The sequence below is a fragment of the Capricornis sumatraensis genome, chromosome 13 (genome assembly GCF_032405125.1).
Source record: "Capricornis sumatraensis isolate serow.1 chromosome 13, serow.2, whole genome shotgun sequence".
Classification (NCBI taxonomy): domain Eukaryota; kingdom Metazoa; phylum Chordata; class Mammalia; order Artiodactyla; family Bovidae; genus Capricornis; species Capricornis sumatraensis.
Genome location: NC_091081.1, coordinates 62,069,155 through 62,094,883, shown reverse-complemented (window position 1 = coordinate 62,094,883; position 25,729 = coordinate 62,069,155). Strand labels below are relative to the sequence as shown.

At 39.7% G+C, this 25,729-nt stretch overlaps 1 protein-coding gene across 1 annotated transcript in view; it reads left to right on the top strand.

Annotated features, from left to right (window-relative positions):
- MAP3K5 (mitogen-activated protein kinase kinase kinase 5) overlaps window positions 1-25,729 on the top strand; it is a 228,083-nt gene that overhangs the window by 164,796 nt on the left and 37,558 nt on the right. The window contains exons 15-19 of the mRNA XM_068985123.1: window positions 10,980-11,113; window positions 15,648-15,775; window positions 16,836-16,972; window positions 17,906-18,011; window positions 23,398-23,555. Coding sequence (XP_068841224.1) covers window positions 10,980-11,113; window positions 15,648-15,775; window positions 16,836-16,972; window positions 17,906-18,011; window positions 23,398-23,555 — 663 coding nt within the window. The remainder of the gene's footprint in view (window positions 1-10,979; window positions 11,114-15,647; window positions 15,776-16,835; window positions 16,973-17,905; window positions 18,012-23,397; window positions 23,556-25,729) is intronic.

The window sequence follows — 25,729 nt, the reverse complement described above, 5'->3', positions numbered from 1 at the left end:
TTAAAATCTTTAATTCTTACATGTGTTCCCAAACATGAACCCCCCTCCCACCTCCCTTCCCATAACATCTCTGTGGGTCATCCCCATGCACCAGCCCCAAGCATGCTGTATCCTGCATCAGACATAGACTGGCGATTCAATTCTTACATGATAGTATACATGATAGAATGCCATTCTCCAAAATCATCCCACCCTCTCCCTCTCCCTCTGAGTCCAGAAGTCGGTTATACACATTTGTGTCTTTTTTCCTGTCTTGCATACAGGGTCGTCATTGCCATCTTTCTAAATTCCATATATATGTGTTAGTATACTGTATTGGTGTTTTTCTTTCTGGCTTACTTCACTCTGTATAATCGGCTCCAGTTTCATCCATCTCATCAGAACTGATTCAAATGAATTCTTTTTAACAGCTGAGTAATACTCCATTGTGTACATGTACCACAGCTTTCTTATCCATTCATCTGCTGATGGACATCTAGGTTGTTTCCATGTCCTGGCTATTATAAACAGTGCTGCGATGAACATTGGGGTACATGTGTCTCTTTCAATTCTGGTTTCCTCGGTGTGTATGCCCAGCAGTGGGATTGCTGGGTCATAAGGTAGTTCTATTTGCAATTTTTTAAGGAATCTCCACACTGTTCTCCATAGTGGCTGTACTAGTTTGCATTCCCACCAACAGTGTAGGAGGGTTCCCTTTTCTCCACACCTTCTCCAGCATTTATTGCTTGCAGATATTTGGATCACAGCCATTCTGACTGGTGTGAAGTGGTACCTCATTGTGGTTTTGATTTGCATTTCTCTGATAATGAGTGATGTTGAGCATCTTTTCATGTGTTTGTTAGCCATCCGTATGTCTTCTTTGGAGAAATGTCTATTTAGTTCTTTGGCCCATTTTTTGATTGGGTCGTTTATTTTTCTGGAATTGAGCTGCATAAGTTGCTTGTATATTTTTGAGATTAGTTATTTGTCAGTTGCTTCATTTGCTATTATTTTCTCCCATTCAGAAGGCTGTCTTTTCACCTTGCTTATATTTTCCTTTGTTGTGCAGAAGCTTTTACTTTTAATTAGATCCCATTTGTTTATTTTTGCTTTTATTTTCAGAATTCTGGGAGGTGGATCATAGAGGATCCTGCTGTGATTTATGTCGGAGAGTGTTTTGCCTATGTTCTCCTCTAGGAGTTTTATAGTTTCTGGTCTTACATTTAGATCTTTAATCCATTTTGAGTTTATTTTTGTGTGCGGTGTTAGAAAGTGATCTAGTTTCATTCTTTTACAAGTGGTTGACCAGTTTCCCCAGCACCACTTGTTAAAGAGATTGTCTTTACTCCATTGTATATTCTTGCCTCCTTTGTCAAAGATAAGGTGTCCATATGTGTGTGGATTTATCTCTGGGCTTTCTATTTTGTTCCATTGATCTATATGTCTGTCTTTGTGCCAGTACCATACTGTTTTGATGACTGTAGCTTTGTAGTAGAGCCTGAAGTCAGGCAAGTTGATTCCTCCAGTTCCATTCTTCTTTCTCAAGATTGCTTTGGCAATTCGGAGACTTCACCTTCTAATGCCAAGGATGTGGGTTCAGTTCCTGGTCAGGGAACTAAGATCCTACATGCCTTATGGCCCAAAATCCAAAACATAAAACAGAAGTAATATTGTAACATGTTCAATAAAAACTTTAAAAAATGGTCCACATCAAGGAAACAAGCACAGTAAAAAATTTTTTTAAAGAAAAGTTCTTAGAAGGACTTCAAGGGGATGCAACATGGTGGGAAACTAATGAGAAACAAGTGGAAAGTATGGAAAGTTTTGAAACAGGTTTTGTTTAGTAATTTCTCATCCAGATATAAGAGGTCCTAAACCTCCTGGAGAGGAGATTGTGGCATCTATATTTTCAAGAGGCTTTGCTTAAGTCAGCAAAATATGTTTAGAAAACGTTTTTTCTGCAGCTATTTCTTCAGTTGTTTTCATCTTAAAATAATCTTTATACCACATTAGGGGGTCCCAGTGGATCCCATCAATTCATTCACCAAATATGTGTTGGACACCTGCTATGAGGAAGACACTCTTTAGGTGCTGGCGATCTAGCAGAGAACAAATAGAGGAAATCCCTGCCTTCACTGAGCTTACACTCTAGTGGGAGACTGACAGGAAATAAGTAAAATGCATGCTATGTTTGAGTAATGATCAACATAAACGAGAAAAATTAAGCAGGGAAGGATTTAGGAAGTTATAGTGAAACAGGAATGTGATTTTACACAAGGAAGCCTTGAGGAGGGAAGATGTGAGTAAAGATCTGAGAAAGGAGAGAGCTATAGAATTAGATATTTATACCTACCGCATTTTTACTCTTAATGCTATTACTAGTTATTAATGCTTTTAGTATTTACATCTTACTAAGGCATTATGACTAGAAAAATAGCAAAGCTACAACTTGAGTCCTTGAGGTGACTACTCAGTTAAGGTAATTAATACCAGGGACAGCGCATGGCTTTTTAGAAGGTGACTGTTTTACTGTGAGTCCCTTGACAGGGCAAAGACTAAATGAGTCACCGCTTTGGTGTTTGGCCTTGTCAAGATTGTCTTCCTACGCGCGCCAGTTTAGACAGTTCTGGGCAGGCAACAGGAGAGGCTGATTCTAGAAGCATTCCCGTGGTTGCTTCAAAGTGCAATTGTCTCCCTTAGCAACCCCTGGTTTGTTAACCCATCGCCATAGAAATAGAATGCAAACTATATAAGCAGTGTAATTTTATTCTTATTTTTGAAAACACTCGATTCCCCCAGCCCCTGCCTTTTTTCCTTCATTTTCGTTATTTAACAGACCCTTAGCTTTGGTCAAGACCTCTTTCTACTTCTGGTCATCACAGAGATAATTCTGTGTCCTTAAAGATCTTGGAAGTCTTCTCAAGCCTGCCTTTTAAAATGATATCTCTATATTGTAAGAAAAAGAAGAAGGAATTAAAAAGAAAAAGAAGAAGAAAAGGACTTCTGTGGTGATCCAGTTGGTAGGGCTCCATGCTCTCAGGGCAGGGGACCCTAGTTCAATCCCTGTTGGGAGCACTAGATCTGGCATGCTGCAAATAAGAGCTCACGTGGCACAACTCAGAAGCCCGCTCGCTGCTGCAAAGATCCCATGAGCCACAACTAAGAACCTAGCACAGCCCAAATAAATAAATTAATCAAAGAAGAAAAAAGAAACCGAGTGGCAATCATGCATTGGAGTGGTGTTCAGTTTTTTTGAAAGCCCTTATGAGTTTCACTATGACCACTTTGTCTAACAGGAGGCAACTTCTATAGTTAATATTCTTTTTAAAAAAGAACAGTCTTTTGATGCCTTGCATTCCTGAGGGACAGGAATTTCCTGTCCTTGCATTTCCTGCTCAAACCTTGAGCAGTTTCATCGAGGCTTGTATATTCTTCACTCTGCTAAGTAAGTATTCCTGTGGCAAAACTCCTTTCAATGAAAAATAAAAGGATGCTGATGGTGAATGTTTTGTTTTGGCATCTGGTTGTTATCAAGGGAATTCTCTGATGGTTCAGTGGTTAGGGCTCCACAGTGGAAAAACAAACTAAGGAAAGGTTCCCATTAAATTTTCTATAGCCCGATTGATTAAGCAAATATTCACTGAACCTCTACTGCAGTCCAGATATGGCTAAGACTAGCGACAGACCAATTCAAGATAAAGTCCTGGTTCTCAAAGATCTCAGAGTAGAGAATGGAATGCAGATGGGCTAAGAGAAGAGTGAAAAATGCCTCCATGAATGAGGGCAAAAGGCCTTGGAAGTCTATCAGACCAGAATCTAACCCCAGCTTTGAGGATTAGGTGGATAGTTCAAGAAAGGTTCCTTATTTTAAAGGACGAGGCAGAACTCCTTAGGTAGAAAACGCCTATGTGTAAAGGCACAAAGATCTGGGGAACTTCCCTGGGAGTTTTTGGAGGACGTTGATGAGATAGCAGGCTGGACACAGAGGTAGCAAAGAGATACTGAAGGGTATTGACTCCAGGCTAAGGAGTCTGGATTTGATCCTGAAAGTGATGAGGAACACGTAAAGCAGAAGCAGTGGTATGAATGTGGAAAGTTCACTTTGGAACCTGAGACTGGGAAGTTCACTGCCAACTTTTTGGAGGGTGAGTTGGAAAACAGAGCAACAGGGTAGGAGGTAGCAGGAAGGCCTGTTGAGGATTTGTAGAATAATATAGAAACTAGGGGGCTTCCTAGGTGGTGCTAGTGGTAAAGAACCTGCCTGCCAATACAGGAGATATAAGAGATGCGGGTTCAATCCCTGGGTCATGAAGATCCCCTGGAGGGGGCATGTCAACCCATTCCAGTGTTCTTGCCTGGAGAATTTCGTGGACAGAGGATCCTGGTAGCCTACAGTCTGTAGTGTCACAAAGAGATGGACACAACTGAAGCAACTGAGCACGCACACACACACAGAAGCAAGGAGGGCCTGATCTGAAGCAAGAGCAGTGAGAATCAGCCTAGCCGCATTTGGCAGTCAATGTGGCCTGGGGAGAAAGGGAAGAATGGAGTCAAAGATGGCCAACAGATGTCACACCCTATGTCTGTTTGGATATATATGGGTATTCAGTGGATACCAAGAATATGCTGGAACATCTGTACAATACTGGTGTTTGGAAACAGAACTGAGATATATCTTACAAGTTCTTATACTGTGAAAAAGATTTTCCTGCAGCATTGGTGGTATGAAGAATAGAAAATCTAGAATCTGATGTTATTGTTATTCAGTCCCTCAGTTGTATCCGATTCTTTGTGGCCCATAGACTGCAGCACACCAGGCTTCCCTGTCCTTCACCATCTCCCCGAGTTTACTCAAAATCATGTCCATTGAGTTGATGATGCTATCTAACCATCTCATCCTCTGCCACCCCTTTCTCCTCTTGCCTTCAATCTTTCTCAGCATCAGGGTCTCTTCAATGAGCTGGCTCTCTGCATCAGGTGGCCAAAGTATTGGAGCTTCAGCATCAGTCTTTCCAATGAATATTCAAGACTGATTTCCTTTAGGATTGACTGGTTTGATCTCCTTGCTGTCCAAGGGACTCTCAAAAGTCTTCTCCAGCACCACAATTCAAAAGCATTAATTCTTCGTTGTTCAGCCTTTATGGTCCAACTCTCACTTCCATAAATGACTACTGAAAAAGCCATAGGTTTGACTATATGATCTTTGTTGGCAAAGTGATGTCTCTGCTTTTTAATATGTTGTCCAGGTTTGTCATAGCTTTTCTTCCAATGGACAAGAGTCTTTTAATTTTGTTGCTGCCATCACTGTCCACAGTGATTTTGGACCCCAAGAAAATAATATCTGCCACTGTTTCCATTTTCCCCCATCTATTTGCCGTGAAGTGATAGGACTGGATGCCATGATCTTAGTTTTTTTAATGTTGATAACTGTAAAAAAAGATTGTCCTACAGCCTTGGCAGGATCTGATGGGCTAGGTATAAGCCACCATTTTCATGTATTTTCAGTGGAAGATATTTTTTATCATTTGTAAACTGGAGCTAATCATAGACTTTTCCTGCTATGACACAGGCTTATTATGATCATCAAATGAGGTAGATTATTGAAAGCTGATATTTTTTCTTTTAATTATAATAATTAAAATTATATAGTGCATTATAAAAGGGGCTTTCCTCATAGCTCAGTCGGCTCAGAATCTGCCTGCAATGCAGGAGACCTGAGTTCATTTCCTGGGTCAGGAAGATCCCCTGGAGAAGGAAATGGCAATCCACTCCAGTATTCTTGCCTGGAGAATCCATGATCAGAGAAGCCTGGCATGGAGTCTATGGGGTTGCAAGAGTCAGACACGACTTGGCAACTACACTACCAGTGCATTATAATAACGTAAGGTGGTGGTAGTACTAGGTTCAGTGTGGAGGTTTCCCTCCCTTTGATAGACCACACTGGCAAAGATGAGTTACAGGACTTTGATGATGGTCCCTGTCCTGCCTCCTGCCAGCCTGGGTCCTGGCTGGTAGATTTCCAGCATGCATGGTATAGCATGGCGAAAGTCTGGACCAAGAGTTGGATATAGAGACTTGGGCTCCTTCAAGTAGAATTTTTGGACTGTGTGTACTGCTTCTTTGCTGGAGTATCTTCCAGTCTGGAGAATTTGCTAAACTATCCCTGTTTCCCATTCTCTCATCCTGTAAACATAACTGTTTTTCTCCTCTGGTCTAAGGACAATCTTTAGCCATATGTCAGATTGCTAGAATAGGAGTATTCTCTAATGTACATTGGGTAAAGTGTTGCCACAGAGAAAGCAGGCATCTCTTTTCCAGAGCTTGGCCTCTTTCCTCTGGTAGGGTAGGGTCCATGATAGGGAGGTCCGTGTTCACCAAGTCCTGCCACGGTAGTGGGCGTAGCATTCTCCAAAAGAATACAACCTGATTGCCTCTATCAAGGCTTGGAAACCTCATGGAAGCAAATAAATGAGCTGGTAACAATACGCCCTCCATCTTCCTCATCCTTTGTGATAGTAGCCTCTCAAATTGAGAAAGTGTACCCCGGAGAATTACAGAGTAACCAGATTACCTGCCTTTGTGGGTTATTTGTTCTTTTTTTTTTTTTTTTAAATTCTCTCTCTTTTATCATCCTCTCTTTGCCTTTGATATTTTGTAGTTTCCCTATATCATATCTGAGTGGGAATTTAATATTTATCTTTTCCTATTTAGGGCTCAATTTCTGGAGGTTAGGTTTGAGTCTGTCTCAAGTCTGTCTGGCCCTTTTTAGAGTGTCTTTATCCTTTTCTCAAGGGCTTCCCTGATAGCTCAGTTAGTAAAGAATCCGCCTGCAATGCAGGAGACCCTGGTTTGATTCCTGGGTCAGAAAGATCCCCTGGAGATGGGATAGGCTACCCACTCCAGTATTTTTGGGCTTTCCTTGTGGCTCAGCTGATAAAGAATCCACCTGCAATGTGGGAGACCTGGGTTTGATCCCTGATTTGGGACAATTCCCTGGAGAAGGGAAAGGCTACCCACTCCAGTATTCTGGCCTGGAGAATTCCATGGACTATACAGTCCATGGGATCCCAAAGAGTTGGACATGACTGAGTCACTTTCACTTTTCATTCTTTCCTCATATTTTGGATTTCTTATTTTATATCTTTATGTTAAATGTACTTATTTTAGAGTGATATTTGTCAAACTCAACCAGTACTCACTGATGGTGAGTTATTTTGTTATATATTTTTAAATTTTGGATTATGAGCTTAATTTCACTGGTGGATCCTTTATAGCCTGTGTTAAAGGAGTCTTCCTTTTAAATGTTTTGCTTTGTTTCTGTTGTCACTCCAGGAATTTTCCAGGCTTGATACAGATTATGGATATTAATGACAAGTGTCCATTTGAGCTCCAGACAGCAGAGTGTCAGCCAGTGGTTGAAAGTATTCAGAGGAGACTTTGTCCACTCAGAGCTTAATCTAAGACAGACAAAGTTTTCTTTTTGTTTCTCAGTGCAGTGGGCTGACTTTTTTCTAATCTACCCTTTCACCAAATTATAGTCTTTCAAGGAGCCTGGTTTTGTGTGTTTCATCTCTTCACTTTCCATAGACACAAAGTTTCATTTCCTATACCCAGTGAGCATTAAGACCAAAATCTCAGATAAGGAATTGATGAACTGTATCCCAGACACCAAAACCAGCCCACCACTTCTCTTGGTAAATAAAGTCTTACTGGAACACAGCCATGCCCTCTTGCTTCTGTATTGACTGAGCTACTGACAATGGCAGGGTTGAGTTGCTGCCATGGAGATCGTATGGCCCACAAATCTGAAAATAATCAATATCTGGCCCTTTAACTGTTTGCCAACCTCTGCCCTAGATTTATAAATCTAGAAGACTTCATCCCCAGCACTTGGACTGCAAGGTCATCAGTTCTTGTGATTATCCCTTTAGTGTCCCTTTTCCTTTTAATTTCTAGTTCCTAGAAGCCTTCTTTATTGGAGAAGGAAATGGCAACCCACTCCAGTGTTCTTGCCTGGAGAATCCCAGGGACGGGGGAGCCTGGTGGGCTGCCGTCTATGGGGTCGCATAGAGTTAGACACGACTGAAGCGACTTAGCAGCAGCAGAAGTCTTCTTTACTTTTTTATAAGCCCGGGTAGGCATTTAATGGAGTAGAAAATGGTAACCCACTTCAGTATTCTTGCCTGGAAAAATCCCATTGACAGAGGAGCCTGGTGGGCTACAGTCCATGGGGTAGCAAAGAGTTGGGCATGACTGAGCACACACACTAGACATTTAAAGTATGTCTGTTTAATTTTGTCTAGGTTTTTTTGGTGGGAACATTTTCGTGTACATAGCCTACCATATTGCCAAAACCAGAAACTCTTCTACTCTTTGGATAGTAATATATTCTTCTTTTTGTATTTTCTTGACCATTTAACTTGATCATTTAAAAAGTTTTCTGTTTTCTAATGCAATTCTTTAAAACTGTGAAAATTTTTATATACATAGTTCTAAATCTGAGGTTTTTGATGTGCAATGCTCTCCTTGTCATTCTTTTTCAACTACTTTGTAATTCCCATGATCATTTATTTTTTAATCCCTTGATAATTTTAAATTGCAATGCTCAGTTTTCAAATAGAGTTGTTGGCTGTCTTATTTTTAGTCAAAATTTTTTAAATTTGTTGAAATTTTCTTTGTGGCCTAATATGTGACTAATTATTTTATATTTTTCATATATGTATGGAAGGAATTTGTAGCTATCTCTGTATTTACCATACCAAACTTGTTATTTGTGCCATTAGGGTCTCTATTTTGAATTTGTCTGCTAGATATATTGGTTTCTAAAAGAGTTCTATTTAGAACCTATTATGGTTTATATTGCATATATTTTTCTTTGTAATTTTATCAACTCTGTATATTTTAAGACTATGTTGTTAGTTTAGTGTCAAAATCCATGATCATTATCTTCTTTTGGATTATTTTGTGTGTTAATTTTAAACTTGCTGATATACGAATGTTTGAAATCCGTTTTTTTTTTTTTAATGGCTAACCCAAACCCTTCTGTGAGTTGAACCTAGCTATGTGCTGCTAGTTTTATACTCTGGCAAAATACAGACAAAGAAAGGAGCTTGTTTTGATGGTCTCTCCTGCTGGTCTGTAGTTTTACATTGGGTTTCTACATAGACATGGCTTGATCATTTGATGACCATGAGTCCTGTAGTTTAAGCCCACAACAAAAGATGCCTCTGTGGATGATGCCTCCAGGTCTGAGAAGATGTCTACCAAATGTCACATGTTGTTGTCGTTTAGCTGCTAAGTTGTTTCCCACTCCTTTGTGACCCTATACACTGTAGCCCGCCAGGCTCCTCTGTCCATGGGATTCTCCAGGCAAGAATGCTGGAGTGGGTTGACATTTCCTTCTCCAGGGGATCTTTCTGACCCAGGGATTGAACCCGTGTCTTCTGCTTGGCAGGCAGATTCTTTACCACTGAGCCACCTGGGAAGTTCTAAAGGTCACTATACCCCTTTCATTTATTTGATGCTATTTTCCGTATTCAACTGACATGCTACCACTTTGGGTTTAGGGCTGTAGATATTTCCTTTTTTGGATCAAAAATGAAGTTTTTCCTTTTAAAAAATTTTTTTAATTAAAAATTTTTTTTAATTTTACATTAAAAATTTTTTTCGTTTATTCTATTTTTTTTAGTCATGCCACGAGGCATGTGGGATCTTAGTTCCCAGACCAGAGATAGAACCCATGGCCCCTGCAGTGGAAGCACAGAGTCCTAACCACCAGACTGCCAGAGAAGTCCCCATTTTTCATTTTTAAAATGTTTTGAGTCTTGGGGAATTGGGAACAGGGGTAAAGTACAAATAATCCTTGCTTATTATTGTCAGCTAGATGGAGAAACAGTGAAAACAGTGTCAGACTTTATTTTTTTGGGCTCCAAAATCATTGCAGATGGTGACTGCAGCCATGAAATTAAAAGACGCTTACTCCTTGGAAGAAAAGTTATGACCAACCTAGACAGCATATTCAAAAGCAGAGACATTACTTTGCTGACTAAGGTCCATCTAGTCAAGGCTATGGTTTTTCCTGTGGTCATGTATGGATGTGAGAGTTGGACTGTGAAGAAGGCTGAGTGCCGAAGAATTGATGCTTTTGAACTGTGGTGTTGGAGAAGACTCTTGAGAGTCCCTTGGACTGCAAGGAGATCCAACCAGTCCATTCTGAAGGAGATCAACCCTGGGATTTCTTTGGAAGGACTGATGCTGAAGCTGAAACTCCAGTACTTTGGCCACCTCATGCGAAGAGTTGACTCACTGGAAAAGACTTTGATGCTGGGAGGGACTGGGGGCAGGAGGAGAAGGGGACGACAGAGGATGAGATGGCTGGATGGCATCACTGACTTGATGGATGTGAGTCTGAGTGAACTCCGGGAGTTGGTGATGGACAGGGAGGCCTCCGTGCTGCGATTCATGGGGTCACAAAGAGTTGGACATGACTGAGCGACTGAACTGAACTGAACTGAAGACCTCAAAGTTTCTTCTTACTCAAAGCCATTGAGTGGTTTTCTTCTCCTGGAAGAGTGTGAAATGCTTTGACGGTACCAACAGCTGAAAAACAAAAGTTTGATAGCTATTGAGATAGCTATTGAGAGACATGGATGCTAATCATACACATCTTCAGAATCAGTGATCAACAGGATTCAATGGGTAAAGAATCCAAGTGGGCTTTTGGAGGAGCGCTTCTATGGATTTCAATACATAGTCCCTCTCTGCCGCCCCCACCCTCCACCGCCCGGTGTTTGTCACAGTTGGGAAAATAAGAACACATGATGCTCTGTGTTAAGTTTATTCTTTGGTTCTTGAAACTGTTCTTTAGAACCTCATCTTATTGTTTTCCTTGTTAAAACCATTTGATAAAATAAGGAAAAATGCTCTTGGAAAAAGTTGATGTTTCAAATGTGGACTGCAGCTAACGTTTCAATCTTCTCTCCCCCTTTGCCCTTCTGTAGTATGACTATGAATATGATGAAAATGGTGACAGAGTCGTTTTAGGAAAAGGCACTTATGGGATAGTTTATGCAGGTCGAGATCTGAGCAACCAAGTCAGAATCGCCATTAAGGAAATCCCAGAGAGAGACAGCAGGTACAGTAATTGTGACTAATCAAAGCTGCTTTCTAAGGTATTTCAGTTGTTAATAGCATTTACAAAATATTTTGGTGATATTCTAATTAATGAAACTGTCTGAAAACTCTGTGGCTTTAATTAGCTCCCTCTGAGGTTTAGCTGCTGCGTCACTCAGTGATTCAGGCCCAAGACTGTTGGGGAAGGATGGCATCTCCGTGGTAACTAGGACTTTCAAAGAGTAGAAAAGGGAATGGCCCAGTGTGTGTTGGGCTCAGGTTATGTTTCATCGTGATTGGTTTATTATATGGATATATGGGGAATGAGCACCAGCTAAAATGGTTTGAACCAGAAGTTCCAGTTTCCAGTCAGGTGTGTTAAGGACATTGGAAGTTAGCACTCCATTCTAAACTGAAGGTGGAAAGTTGGACCAACTGAGAAATCAACGACTCTTCTTGACGCCATCAGAAAAGTGACGTCACAGGGCAAAACCACTGTCCCCCAACACTGGAGAGACAGTCGTAGGGCAGTCCCACACTCTTGTGAGTCTTTGGTCCTGACAAAGACTGTTAGAGAAATCCCTTCCTCAGAGACTGCACAGAGCTCTTTCTCGAGTTGAAATCACATCATGTCATTACTGCTTAAAACTTAGCTGTGAGTTCTTACAACACAAAACCCAGGAACCTTAACACAGACACCTGCCTCCCTCTGTGGCCTCGCCTCCTCCTCTGCAGCCACAGTGACCGCCAATACCACATATTGGTGGAATTGCCTCGTTGTCATCAATTAGGTCCCAAGTTCAGTTCCCAAGCCCTCAGAGATGCCTTCTCTGATTACCACAAGCTCAAAAAGACACCCCTCTTTCCCCTATAACCAGTGTCCCAGGCCTCAGCTCTCTTTCTGCCTTGCCATCCTTGGTCTCCATCTTGGTATGTGACTTCCTGACAGGTGGTCACTCTGCCTTATCTGCATTCCAGACAGGAAGAGGGAAAAGGAAAACGAACTTTCTCAGGAATGTCCAGCCTATTTTCACCTCTTGTTTCATTGGCCCAAAGTGACCACTCCTGACTACAAGGGAGGTTAGAAACTCAGTGGTTTTTAAGTTGGCTGGTTGTTTCTCCAAACAAAATCACAGAAAGAGGGAGGAACAGATATTAGATAGGTAGACAGTAAATTCAGTTTTAGGTTGTCTATGGTATTTTTGCAATTTCTCCTTGGTTAACTCATGAGACGTAAGTATGAATTCTTCTGGGATGGTGATAGAAACTATTCACTAGATACATTTATATCTAGTATATATATCCCTATATATATATAGGGAATATATATATATGCGTGTGTCTGTTATATTAAAATTTTCATCAAATAGTCTTATAGGTTCTTAAGTATTATATATTGATACATAGAGTGGATTTTTAAGCGATATAAAATTTAAAAGGATTGTCTTTAGTAGTATCACCTTCCTCCCCACCACCAGATAAATGTAACTAGTCACTTGGAAGAAAACCACTTTGAAAACTGTCTTTGGAGCTTAAGTTTATTCAGCTACCACTGTGCATACACAGAGTACACCAACACCAGCGAAGATCCATTTGGCATAATGTGGTTTGTTTGAAAACACTTGCATGACAAGCCCTTCTCTTGAACAGTTGCTGTGGGGCATCTTTTTGTTACCTCTAAGAGAAGATTAAGGTGAAGTCTATCATGTTATTGAGAGATACAACACAGAAAGCATTTCCACCTTTGTGACCTAGAGAGTTTCAAGGTGGCTTTTAAAAAAGTCGCAGTTACAAAGGATAATTGCTCAGATGGTAGGATGGGTGTGAATAATGCATAATCCAATGTACACTAAACACTACCATCTGTAGTGAAGGATCATAGCAACAAAAGCAGCTTCTTCTGTGGTTCTCTCACACTCTAAAAATGCTTCGTTAGAGCATCAGAGTAGTCACAAGAGCAAGCTGCTGGATTCTAAGGACACTCTCATAATTTGTCCCAGCTAGTCGTACATCTCGAGTTGGCTTCTGCTAACATTCTACACATTTGTCAACTATTGTCCTAGGTCAGGTATTTCCACCCAGCTGTGTGTTAGAGGAACCTGGGGAACTTTTAAAAAATACTGATGCTCAAGCCATAACCTCCAAAATTCTGGGGTAGGTCATAGACGTTGATATTTAAAAAATCCTTCCAGGAGATGCAAAATGGCCAGCCAAGTTTGGGAACTTCACTGCTTTGGATGGTTATAGTGGGAATTTGAGTCAGGAGAGGTGCTCTGGAGACATGTATGATATATTAATTTTTCAAAGCTAAGTGCATATTTAAGTATCTTTGAATGTCTATACCATTTTTCTTTCTGTTATCACAAGTAATTGAGAAGAAATGGGATTTTCTTATAATTCCCACAGACAAGTGTTGCTTATTGACCTGAACAAATTATAATTTCATGCTTATTCAGTGTGCGGTACTTACACTTTCACTTACATTTAGTGAGAATTGCTAGTGTTACTAATCGTTTCCACACTGGAGAAGAGTCCTTATTCTCAGCTAGGATGAATTCTATTATTGTAATTTTTGAGCTATCCTTTGGTTACATAAGGAGAAGTGTGTGTTGTATATTTATTTCTTCACGATCTTATATTTCAACATTTATGCTTGATATTTAATAGGTTGTCAGGAGGTCGGAGCCTTTTAATTATTTGTCATAAACTGAGTGATCCTCTTGCTTTGGATTATGCAGTCATCTTGAGAAGTGTGTGTTGTATATTTATTTCTTCATGATCTTATATTTCAACATTTATGATTGATATTTAATAGGTTGTCAGGGGGTCAGAGCCTTTTAATTATTTGTCATAAACCGAGTGAGCCTTTTGCTTCGGATTATGCAGTCATCTTGATCTACCAAATCTGAAGAATTGGCCTAATATTGCCAGTGATTTATCTCATGCATAGCAAGAGTGATCTCATTAACTAGCATTAATAAAGCATTTTAAACTTCATGGGAAAAGTAACTTGTAAATGTCTTCATAGTTGAGAGTCATTACCTAAGGATCTCCTTGGTAACATTATATACTGGTATTTCTTGCATTGTCTCATTCTAGCAATAGTCAAAATGGTATTGTCCCTAACTGATATCTTGTTAAGGGGTTTAGTTTAATACAAGCCTTTAGCTCCTAGAACAATTCTGAAGAAAAGTAAAATGAGTAAGAGGTCTAATATACAAGTCAGTTTTGGGCTGTTGCTGGCAGCTTTCTGAGAAGTGTTTCACAGGTTATAAAAGTTTGTTTAAATTAAATCTGTTTGTGGTCCAGAGGTTAGGACTTGGCAGTTTCATTTCTGGGACCTGGGTTCAGCCTCTAATCGGGGAGCTAAGCTCCTGCAAGCTGCATGGCTAAGTCAATTAAATAAATAAAAATTTTAAATATATTTTAAAAATAATTAAATGAATTTGGGTTTTTGTAACCTACTAATGTTATTCAATACTAACTGATTCTAGTATTTGTTATGGTCATTCCAAGAAATCCATTCTGCTTATATGGATTTGCCTCTGTAAAATTTGAGCATTTCTTGCGTGTAGCACTGAAGCAAATTATGAGGCATCCAGCTTATAGTTTATGTTATAGTAAGTGCCTTTCACACCTGTAGCTTCCATCATGCAACAGAAAAAAAATTAGGAAATACCTATGAGTCTCTGTTCATCATTGCTGGCACCATACCACAGTTAAGTTATACAATAATTACATTAACATAATATATGACAATATATTAATATTCAGGATTGTTAAAAGTCTACAGACTTCATAGTACTTCAGAAAATCATCAAAAATGTTGTTCTGTCTGTTCCAGAAGTATAAAATTCTTTCATCATAAAATTTAATAAAGCGATATATACCAAGTACATGATTTTGAAGTCTGGTCTGAAGCTGGTCTTTCAGTATGGAGGCTCAGCTAGGAATGAGTAAAAAATGATGATAGAGTAGAACTGGATGGAATAGAATCAAGGAGACTTGGCATATAAATGGTTCTATATTTTTTTACTGAAGAGTTGTTGGACCTTTCAGTAAGTTCTGGAATGAATATTAAAATTATTTGCAATTTTGTCTTCCTGGGAAAGAATCTCCTGAAATAATAAACTTGTGAAGCTAATGGAATAGAAGGTCATATGAATGTGACAGTGAGCTGTGTGGGTGATTTCAGTTCTCCTGGGTTCAGATCTTAGTTCTGTTACTTACTAGCTTGGAAATCTTGGACAGGTTAGTTCTGTGAATCAGTTTCCTTATCTGTAACATGGGCATCTTAGGAATACCTTCTCATGGAGTTGTGAGAAATGAGCTAATATATACAAAGACCTAGACTAGTATCTGACACAGTTCCCCTCACACCCTACCAGGGCTCCAGCTTCACAGAATTTATGTGATGAGAAATAAAGGCCTTCAATGGTCATATTTTATTTCATGTATGGGTGAATTCATTTAGCTGGAATTTCCCATTTGTATTGCTTAAATTTATACAAGAAGGTCTGACATCATTAGCTCACTGACATTTGCATATCTTTCAGATACTCCCAGCCCCTGCATGAAGAAATAGCCTTGCATAAGCATCTGAAGCACAAAAATATTGTCCAGTATCTGGGCTCTTTCAGTGAAAATGGTTTCATTAAAATCTTCATGGAGCAGGTCCCAGGAGGTAAGAGATGGTTTTCTTTCTTTAAAAAGTATAGGTTTCTACTATATAGAAAATTAATAAGCGACAAGGATATATTGCACAACCCAGGGATTATAGCCAATGTTTGATCATAACTATAAATGGAAAATAACCTTTAAAAATTTCAGATGTTATATACCTGAAACATAATACTGTACATCAACTATACCTCAATAAAAATAATAGATAAAGTTTAAGAAAACCTCAAAAAAAAAACAACTAACTTTTTAAAAAAGTATGTTTCTAGGGTCTTGAAGAGTAAAACTGAATGGAATTTATTAGTTTACAGGTCTTAATTTGTGTAAATGTAAATGAAATGTTGGCATATGCCATTACCTTACAGTTTAGTGAAAGTGAAAGCTGTTCAGTCGTGCCTGGCTCTTTGTGATCCCATGGACTATAGAGTCCATGGAAGTCTCTAGGAAAGAATACTGGAATGGGTAGCCTTTCTCTTCTCGAGGGGATCATCCCAACCCAGGGATCAAACCCAAATGGATTCTTTACCAACTGAGTTATCAGGGAAGTCCCTACGGTTTATTGGGAGACGATAAATAAATATCAGAACTGTTCTTGTATCAATCATTATGACTTGGATTAAGGTTTGCAAACTGAGTGGTCTTTTGTGTGTGTGTGCTAAGTTGCTTCCATCGTGTCCAACTCTGCCACTGTAGGGACTATATAGCCTGCCAGGCTCCTCTGTCCATGGGATTCTCTAGGCAAGAATACCGGTGTCAGTTGCCATTCCCTTCTCCAGGGGATCTTCCCAACCCAGGGATCAAACCTGCATCTCCTGCACTGTAGTCAGATTTTTTACCCACTGACCCACTGGGGAAGCCCCAAGTAGCCTTTTCAACTGTATTTCATAAAAACCATCAACAGGGCAGGGACTTGCCTATTTATATTTGAACCCAAGTACTGTGTCTAGTATAATACATGGGCCACTGTTGATAGCCAATAAATGTTAGCTTAATATTGTAATACTAACATGCTTTAAAGAATTCATTCAAATAAGATTTTATCCACTGTTTCTCCCTACTTACAGGAAGTCTTTCTGCTCTCCTTCGTTCCAAATGGGGCCCACTGAAAGACAATGAGCAAACAATCGGCTTTTATACAAAGCAAATACTGGAAGGATTAAAATACCTCCATGACAATCAGATAGTTCACCGGGATATAAAGGTAGGTTGCACTAGGATTCATTCTTGTAAGGTCTTTGATGGGTAATTGTTTTATTTGCAAAAATTGTTTTTCTTATGAAAACTAATTTGGAATGATAAATAAATCCTAGAAACAGCAGATATATATCATTCTGCCATGGGTCAGTTATTGATAGTCGTGTCTTATCGCTTTTACTCAAGAAATAAACTCCTTAACCATGTTCAGCCAACAAAGATTGAGTTTCCACTTCATGGCTGGCACTATTTGAGGTGCTCCATGGGGCCGGAAGCTCAACAAAGCAAAGTTAACAAGGATATGGTCCCTGCTCCCAAGTGTCTTGTAGGCTGGTTAATCTTTGTATCCTTGCCCATAGTAGCTACTCAATAAAAACTTGTTCAATTAATGGAGGAATAGTTAGAAGGAAAAAAATAAAATCCCCACTTCTCACAGATATCATATACTCCTGGGTTGAACTAAAATTAGATAATCTATGAAATTCTCCTTAAGAAGGGAAAATTTAGAACTAATAAATTTATAACAAAATTGGACTAGTGAAAGTAAGTTAATATTACTACGCTAAAACTAACACGAAAGTCCATTTATTTGTGCTGCCCCTAAATATTCCAGGAAAAGAAGTAAAACAACATAGAATAAGTCAAGTACTAGGAAGGTATAAATATCATAATTTAGCTAATCATACTCATATCAAACACAAGTAGTCCCTACTATCTATAAACCTTGTTTCACCTTGTGACCTGACTAGCAGATTATGAACTGATAGTATGTAAACAAAAATGGTGTCAATAATTCACTACTGATGTTACTGTTAAGGAAGAATCTAGAAATAGTGTCCTTTTTGCTGTAAGGACACCTTTTATTATTAGACTTTCAAGCCAATAACAAACAGTATTGGGAGAAAGATAACATTTCTGATTAAAGTTCTTTCTTCTCTAGGGTGACAATGTGTTGATTAATACCTATAGTGGTGTTCTCAAGATTTCTGATTTCGGAACATCAAAGAGGCTTGCTGGCATAAATCCATGTACTGAAACTTTTACTGGTATGTTTTTGCGGTGATTATACAGATCTTATATAATTAAAGAAATAATTGCTGTGTTTGAGCATGACGTGAGAGAGAAATTTAGTCTGGGTTCTTACCAACATTCATGTCGATATCTTTTGACGCTCACTGAAAAATGCTATACAGAATTTCATCTGACCATTTCTTACCTTGTATTTGTATAACTCAGTTTCCTGCTTAATACTGCTGAAGATATATATATTTTTAACTCTCAATTTGTTATTTGTTTTTCTTTTCATGTCATTCCTTCTCTCCTGGTTGGTCTACAACCACTATAATCCTGACATTTCTTTTTTTAACATTTCTTTAGCCCAGCCTCTCAGTGGTTCTTACTCATACTTTAATCACTTCCCATTTGGACTATGAGTTCTTTCTTTGCTAATCTGTTTACTGCCTGTGGTCTATTCCCCTACTTACAACCTAAATAACTAAGATTTCAATTCAAAAAAAGGAAGTGACTCACTAACTCAGAAGTAGGGTGGAGAGAAAGCTTTGCTGAGAAATTAGGCCATGCAACTACTAAGCTCCCTCCTGACCAAAATCCTGAGAGGGTGGAGACAAAGTGACTTCCAAAAAGGTAACAGTAGCCAAGAGGAAACCAAGGCTCAGAGAGATTAATGACTGCCCAAAAGTTATAGGGAGGACATCTGGAAGTCCAGCCCTGCTCTCTCCTCCAAGTTTTCATTACTCCATTCTGCTGATTCTCATGAAGTGTTAAGTTCCTGTTATTGTGACTTCCCTGGTGGTCCCTGGTGGTCAAGAATCCGCCTGCAATGCAGGAGCTGCATTAGACGTGGGTTCTAACCCTGGGCCAGGAAGATCCCCTGGAGGAGGGCATGGCCACCCGCTCCAGTATTCTTGCTGGAGAATCCTATGGACAGAGAAGCCTGGCAGGTTGTGGTCCATGTGGTCACATGTGTGACTTGGCACATGCATGCTGGCAGCCCAGCAGGTAAGGCTCAGTGCTCTCACTGCCTCAGCTCAGGTTCAATCTCTGGTCAGGGAACTAAAATCCCACAAGTCTTGCAGTGCAGCAAAAAATAATACTGGTAAAAATGAAATTCTTATTATCATCAGAGAGCGAGATTTAGAGAAAAAAAAAGATACTGTAATGGATAATCTTTGGTCTAATATAAAACAGATTGTCCAGATGCCCTCATTTCTGAATTCTGTGACGTGATGGCAGTACTTCCATTTTGCAGATGAAGAAATGGAGAGAGAGAGAAGGGACATCACAGCTGAAAGTCACAAGAGTTTATAAATGATAGAACTCAGGTTTTGAATCCACCGTTTGCGCTTTGCTTTGAGCTTCTTGCTCCGGTCCATCTTTCTCTCCACCTTGCTGAAGTGTCTCTTGTGGAAGCAGGGGAAAGGCAGAGGAAAAGTCTGAAGTCTCAGAACATTCAATCAGCAATGCCTCTGATCCAGTTCCTACGCTCACGGCAGTGGGTATTTCGGGACACAATCAAACCCATTTAGAATGCATTTTTTAAACAAAATGAATTCTAGCCTTCTAGTAACTTTAAATATATTTACATTTCTTTTCCTCATATTCCCTCCATTTGGCAAGAGACCCTTTAAATACTGCCAAGTCTCAGTAACTTCTGCGAGGGAGATCCTGACTTTCAGACATTTGATTTGGGGAAGATGTTAATTTAATATCTGCTGCTTATCTTAAGCATTTTCTTTAATCCCCAGAGAAGTTATAGTACAGCAGTCCTCCAGGAGCCCTTGGCTTGAACTTCTCGCACTGGCCTCACGTGATGTGCCACGTGTGACACACGTGTGGATCGGTCACCGGCACTGATCATGAGGGCCTGGGGTGTGCAGGCCTCCCAGCTCTAACTCAGCGCTGGTGAAGTCACAGGTGTAGGCAGGCTCTGATGAACTGCGTCAAAAGACAGTGGCCTGTGTGACTTCTTCATGATTCGATGAGAAGGAAGGCAGCCACAACTATTCTTTAGGGAGCACTTACTGCTCCAGACTTTGTTAAGTGATTTACATGTTATTGCATCAAAATTTGTATATCAAGCCTAATCCTTACGTATCATTATCCCAGTTGATGGTGAGAAAATTAAGGTTCAAAGAGGTTAAATAATTTGCCTGAGGTCACAAAGCTTATAAGTCAAAGAGCTGCAATTCAACTAGACTTAACATGCCAAATGGAATGAATTATCTTTTCCCCAAAGCTGTTTCACCCACACTCTTCGCTGTCTTGGTTGGCCACTCCAACCTTAGAGTTATCCACCGCGCCTCTCTTTTCTCATACTTCAGCTCAGTCAGCCAAGGAAACCCATCAACTCTGTTTTCAAAACGTGTCCAAATCTGGACCAGTTCCTCTCCGCCTCCCTGGCTCCCATCCTTGCCTCTCACACGCATGATCTCAAAAGCCTTTTTTCCTGCTTCCACTACTGTCTCCCCTCAACTCTACAGCCAGAGCAATCCCGTATAGACATAAATCGAGCCCTATCACTCAGAGACTTTGATGGCTTTCTGTGTTTGGAGTCAACAAACACCACAGTCCTTAAAATGATGGGCAAGGCTCAGATCTTCTCAGAGTCTGTTATCTTTTAGACCCATTTCCTGCCCTTCCCACCTTGCACAGGCCTTCCTGCACTTCCTTCATTCCACCAGGCAGGATCCTGCAGCAGGGCATTTGCGCACCCTTTTCCTTCTATGGCGCTCTTCTCCCAGCTATCTGCATGGCGAAGTCCCTCATGTCCTTCAAGTCTTAACTCACAGATCATGCCAGTGAGGCCAGTGATTGCCCTATTTACATGGCAGCTCTCCCTGGACACTTCTGATCCCCTTCTCCTGCTTTTTTTCTAATTTTATCATAACACATCACTTTCTAACCTACTCTGTAATTTACTTATGTATTTTACTATAGTTTGCTGTCTGTCTTCCACTGCAAAAATGTAAGCTGCCCAAACCCTGGGATTTCTGTCTGTCTCGGCCACTCCTATATTCTAAGTGCCTGGCCCATAGAACTGTGCTCTGCTCAGTTGCTCAGTCTCTTCCAACTTTTTGAGACCCCATAGACTGTAGCCTGCTAGGCTCCTCTGTCCATGGAATTTTCCAGGCAATACTGGCGTGGGTTCCCATTTCCTTCTCCAGGGGCTCTTCCCAACCCAGAGATTAAACCTGCTTCTCCTGCACTGGCAGGTGGATTCTTTGCCACTGAGCCACTTGGGAAGCTCTTCTGGCAGTATTAATCCACTGAATGAGAGAGTGAATGTAAGGTGACATCAAGGTTTAAGGTTTTAGCTACTGTCTTGTAGTGGCTCCCCTCCCCAGGTGGTTGTAGTGGTAAAGATATTCCAAAATAGGTGATTTTAAAGTAATTTGTTTATGCTAATGAAGATATTTGAGGTATGGGTTTTAGAGTTAATACTCTCACTGTTCTCCTTGGGCTAATATTCAGACTGGTTTGATCGTCACTATCCAGCTCTATAAATCTCTTTATATAAAATACTGTGTCATGTGCTTGTGGAGTAAATAAAGATTTGAACACATGATTAAACCTGCTTTTTTGGTACCTGATCTATGGGGGATAATTAAACACAATCATCAAATATCACTCTTTGAAATATTATCTAATGAATCAAAACACTAATTTACTGTAAAGATATTACTTGAATTATTCAATTTTTAAAATTCACTATATTTTTGGTCAGTTGTCATTCCTGCTGAGATATTAGTACAACTTCAGTTCTTCCATTGAATATATTTTAGGTCCACAGATAATAAGAGTGGTAGGCTTCAGCTCATATTTTCTCAATGATCACTTAATTTTGTTTACATTGTAAAAAATGATCACTTTGGGGGGAACTATCAATGCAGAGAAATTGTAACAGTTTTCTACTAAGAGTAATAATTTGAGGAGCATGGTTACCTTATCCTTCACCAGGTGAAATGCTTTCTTTCAAAAATATGACTGATTTAAGCCGAGAACAGACAGGTGAAGTTGTATGTGATCGTGAGCATGAGCTGCTGCTGCTGCTAAGTCCCTTCAGTCGTGTCCGACTCTGTGCGGCCCCAGAGATGGCAGCCCACCAGGCTCCCCCATATCATGTAATGATGAGATCTCAAAGATAAACCTGGCAAAATGACAAAACTTGACAAAAATAATGTGCTTTCACTTTTTAGAAAAACATTACAGCCAGTTTCTAGCCTTTGACCTTGGGTTTTATAGGAACTGTTTAGAGAACATTTATGCAGCAGTTTTCACCTATGAATCAGGCACAGAGCATTCATGGAAGGTGGTCCTTGCATTTATCAAGATGTCTCTTATTGGTTATGAATAAGAAAATGCTCAAGTGGCTCTTTTGGCAAATGCTTCAGTATTTGAAGTAATTTATTATGGCATCTTGGATCCTGTTTGCTGATTACATCATATATATCAGAAGCTGGGGATATGGCAATTACCTGTTCTTATTTGTACTCCTGACTAATTGCCAGATTTTGAGAAATCACTCCAAACTAGATATATAAATTTGACCTCTAGTTGTAACCAATAAGACAATTGCAAGTTCGTGTCCACTTGGGAAGTACGAGACCAGAACTAAAATCAGGGGTTCTTGGCCCCCGTGTAGTGCTCTTTGCATCGTACCATACTTTTTGTCTTCTTGATTTCATGAAGCCTTTTAAATTTCCTCTCTTTTTCATTCTGCTCTTCTTCACTGCAGTGGTTTGTTTATACTGATGGCTCATGGCCTGACTTTAACCCATTAAATCTGTTGTTCTCTGGACCACAGGCTCATAGTAGAAGCCATATATGTTAGATTTACAGAGTAAAGTACACCCCAAATTATTTACATTATTTTAAACAAATGGCTTTCAGAAATCTTCATGTTTTCATCTTTAAGAAATAAACATAAAAACAGAAGAACTGAGCATTCAATCAGGAATTGAGAAATAACAGACTAAGGAAATGGATGAATGACCCAGATTTTTCCTGCAAAAGATTGGAAGTATACGTAAAGGGAATCTCCATGTATTTGAAAAACTGATTGCATAAAATGTATGTTGAGTATTTTCTGTTATTCTCAAATGACTATGAGAAGTTTCAAAGAGGTCCCAATGAAATGATGCCTCAATTACACTTTACTGTCTAGGAAATGAGGAAGTATCTATTCATAAACAGATAATATTAGTAAGATATGTTTATATCACTAGTGAAATCCATTATGACAACTGCTATTTCCCCTTTTATTAGCAGCAGAGAAAACTGGAACTTAAAGAAAATGAGATACTAAGACCTGAATCATGCTTTTAAGTTCTTATTTATGTAAATAACTTTAAACTGTTGTTAGTGCATCTGTTTTCTCTTTTTAAACTGTAACTGTGTTTGAATTCTATCCAGGTACCCTCCAGTATATGGCACCAGAAATAATAGATAAAGGACCAAGAGGCTATGGAAAGGCAGCAGACATTTGGTCTCTGGGCTGCACAATCATTGAAATGGCCACTGGAAAACCACCCTTTTATGAACTGGGGGAACCACAAGCAGCTATGTTCAAGGTCATATTCCACATCTTAAATGTCCTGAAAATCAGTGGTTAAAGCTCTTTACGGCTCTTGGAGTTCCATGTGTGTATGTCATATTTTTTTTAAGCAAAACGAAAGGAGCCTGAGCTAGCACAATCTAAGATCTAAAGTTAAAGTTTCACTCTCCTCGGTCAGCTTCACATGGAGGGTCTCTCTCAACATTAGTTTTCTTAGCTACCAAGTAAGACTCAGTGTAATGTCCTTTGACCACCTTTTCACGATGCAGTATAATTAACACGCCACTCCACTGAAGATCATTTAAGCCCTTTGGGAAACACAGTCTGAAAAATCTTCCACTGAGGGACATAAAAACATTTTTTATCCATTTAGGTATTAAAGACATGTTTTCCTTTTCTCCTCTAACATTACAGTTTGAAGTTTCCGTAGATAAAAGGGTATAGTTGTTTTAAGTACATCAACTTTATTCTCATCTATCTACTCTATCTACTCTTCCAGCATGTTACTTTGCCCATTAGTAACTCTTTGGGGGCTGGGAAGGAAGCAGCTCCAGCTCTTAAAATAGGGAGCATGTGAAATGGAAATAGACCTGAGAGAGCCTTGGGGCCACAGCTTCAGCATGTGGGGCTGGACAGTGAATCGCTGAATCCCTGCAGTCCTCACCTGCCACTCCACTGAGCCAGAGGAATATTAGACTGAACCCCTGTCTCCCAGGAAGTGAAGCTCACATCTCTGCTATTCTTTGAGGCATCAGACTTTTGATTGTAATTTGTTATTCCTTTCCTTGCCACTGGTCATGTTTCTAGCACTTACTCCATTTGTGAGAACCCCCTCTTATGAGTGACCATTTGTCACATCCCTTATATGTTTGTACCAAACTTGGTTTACCTGAAGCTTGGAGACAAGCTGATGGGCTGCTGCTGATACAGAAATGAGTAGTGTAACCACACCTGAAAAAGACAATGAGCTGCTCAGAGATCTGCCTTTCTGGGCATGAATGGATGTCTTTCTCTTCTTGGCCAGTCTTTCAAGTTCTCACCAATCTCTGGGACTTCACTCTGAAATGTTCCTCTGTCACCCATAGGTGCAGGGATTATTAAGCAACATGCTTTAGAGGAGTTAGCATGCTCTGGCAGTGATTTGCAACATTTTAATCCTGTCTCCAACACAGTCAAGCTATTTGCTGGCTTTGAGTAAATTACTTGACCTTCTTGTGCATTGGTTTCCTCATCTATAAAATGAGTATAAAAATAGTACCTATCTAATGAAGGTTTTTGAGGAGTAGATGAGATAATATGTGAAAAACACTTAAAACAATGTCTGATACATAGTAAAGGCTTTATAATTAGTACAAATGTATCTTATCTATATAATAAATTAATATAAGCTATTTAATAACAAAACCTTTCCTTAGGAAATTATCTATATACTAAATACATGAAACATTGCTGAAAGAAATTAGAATGACAGCAATGAGAAAAACATTCTCATTGTTATAAAAATAGTGTTTGTTTAATTTTAAGTATTTTTAAATATCTCTTTTAACATAGGCAATTTGAGACAGGGAAAAACATTCACAAATCATGGTACAGGAGAAACAACACAGTCTTTAAGCCAAACAAATGAAGGTTCAAAATCTCAGCTCCGCCGTTTCATAATCATGTAACCTCACCCCTGGGAGCCTCATTTTTCTCATTTCTGTAACTGGGATCATATTTAATCCACTGGGTTGCTAGGAGGATTCGATGAGATCTCATAAATGAAAAAAACCAAGCACGAAGTTCTGAGAACTGAATTATTATTTCATAGCACTGTCTACTGGAGAAGGCAATGGCAGCCTGCTCCAGTACTCTTGCCTGGAGTGTCCCATGGGTGCTGGAGCCTGGTGGGCTGCAGTCCACGCGGTCGCGAAGAGTCGGACACGACTGACCGACTTCACTTTCACTTTTTACTTGCATGCATTGGAGAAGGAAATGGCAACCCACTCCAGTGTTCTTGCCTGGAGAATCCCAGGGATGGAGGAGCTTGGTAGGCTGCTGTTTATGGGGTCGCACAGAGTCGGACACGACTGAAGCGACTTAGCAGCAGCAGCAACACTGTCTAATATCTTAAGCTAATTACTGTGCCTATGTCATTGATAAAGCTACAAAAACACTGAAAATTTTCCATAACCTACATAAAACAAGTCC